The sequence below is a fragment of the Schistocerca piceifrons genome, chromosome 3 (assembly GCF_021461385.2).
Source record: "Schistocerca piceifrons isolate TAMUIC-IGC-003096 chromosome 3, iqSchPice1.1, whole genome shotgun sequence".
NCBI lineage: Eukaryota > Metazoa > Arthropoda > Insecta > Orthoptera > Acrididae > Schistocerca > Schistocerca piceifrons.
This window is the reverse complement of record NC_060140.1, coordinates 957646336-957647524: the sequence shown is the minus strand read 5'-3', so window position 1 is coordinate 957647524 and position 1189 is coordinate 957646336. Positions and strand designations below refer to the sequence as shown.

The 1189-nt window shown below is 44.1% G+C and overlaps 1 protein-coding gene across 1 annotated transcript; it reads left to right on the top strand.

Annotated features, from left to right (window-relative positions):
* The first annotated feature begins 391 nt into the window (after nucleotides 1–391).
* Nucleotides 392–838, top strand: LOC124789265. Its single transcript, XM_047256562.1, has one exon. The coding sequence runs from the start codon at nucleotides 392–394 to the stop codon at nucleotides 836–838; it is 447 nt and encodes a 148-aa protein (XP_047112518.1).
* Nucleotides 839–1189: the final 351 nt, after the last annotated feature.

The following is a 1189-nucleotide window of genomic DNA, read 5'->3' as shown; positions in this document are numbered from 1 at the left end:
GCCTGAGGCATTTCCAATGAAGGATATCACTGCAGAAACTATAGCTCAAACATTTTTTCGTGGTTGTATTGCCCGGTTTGGAGTTTCACTGAGAATTACAACTGATCAAGGACGACAATTTGAAGCCTACGTTTTCAAAGCATTGGCTACGTTATTAGGTACGAAACGCATACGCCCCACGGCATACCACCCCGCATCAAATGGCTTGGTTGAGCGTCTTCATCGACAGTTAAAGGCAGCACTGAGATGTCACGCAACACCGAATTGGACAGAGACATTACCTATAGTAATTTTGGGTCTACGAACGTCATTCAAAAGTGATGTGAAAGCAACAGTAGCAGAACTGCTGTATGGACAAACGTTACGCCTACCTGGAGAATTTCTGCATAGCATGGCAGATGATACAATCACAGCCTCAGAATTCGCCACAAGATTAAGAGAGCATATACGCCAATTGAGACCAACAATGCCCAGAAACCAGCTTGGAAGACACTCGTTCGTTTTTGCGGAGCTAGACAAGTGCACGCTTGTATTCTTATGCAATGATACTGTGCGTAAACCACTGCAGCCTCCATATGACGGACCATATCCGGTAGTCAGTATGGATACCAATACTTTCCGCATAATGATTAACGGTACACCCACCATAGTTGCAGTGGACCGTATCAAGCCTGCATTTCTGGACGCAACAGACACCACAGCTACTACTGAACACAAACCAGAGAAGACAGGAGAAGCTACAAGATGTGTTGCTGTACCCCATGAACACCACAACGCTCAGCGAACACGTCACTGCAACACCAAGACCGACGTCGAGGACTACTACACCACTCTCTGATAAAACCACTGACACACGTGATGCACCGCCCGGTTTCAAGAAAGAAGTAGTTACAAGAGCTGGATGGCGTGTGAAATTTAATCTGCAGTATCATTAGCATTAAAGGGGGGAGTCATGTAGTGACCTATTTCTGACAATCGATCCCTACAAGTGTACAGTGCTTCATATACATTCCGTGAAGTGTTAATTTGCGTGCAGTGATATAGTTATTCTTTGACTTAGCTTTAGTTAGTTATTCCGTGCTGTTCATGTCTACAGAATTCATTCATGTGTGTAGTGTTCAGTTATTGCTAAATGTATGTTGGAATAAAGGAATTGTTTTCTCCAACACCCACAGTTTCATCTTTCGAG

Bases quoted from the DNA above. Each gene is read 5' to 3' on its own strand.
- LOC124789265 (XM_047256562.1), top strand. From the start codon at position 392: ATGGCAGATGATACAATCACAGCCTCAGAATTCGCCACAAGATTAAGA.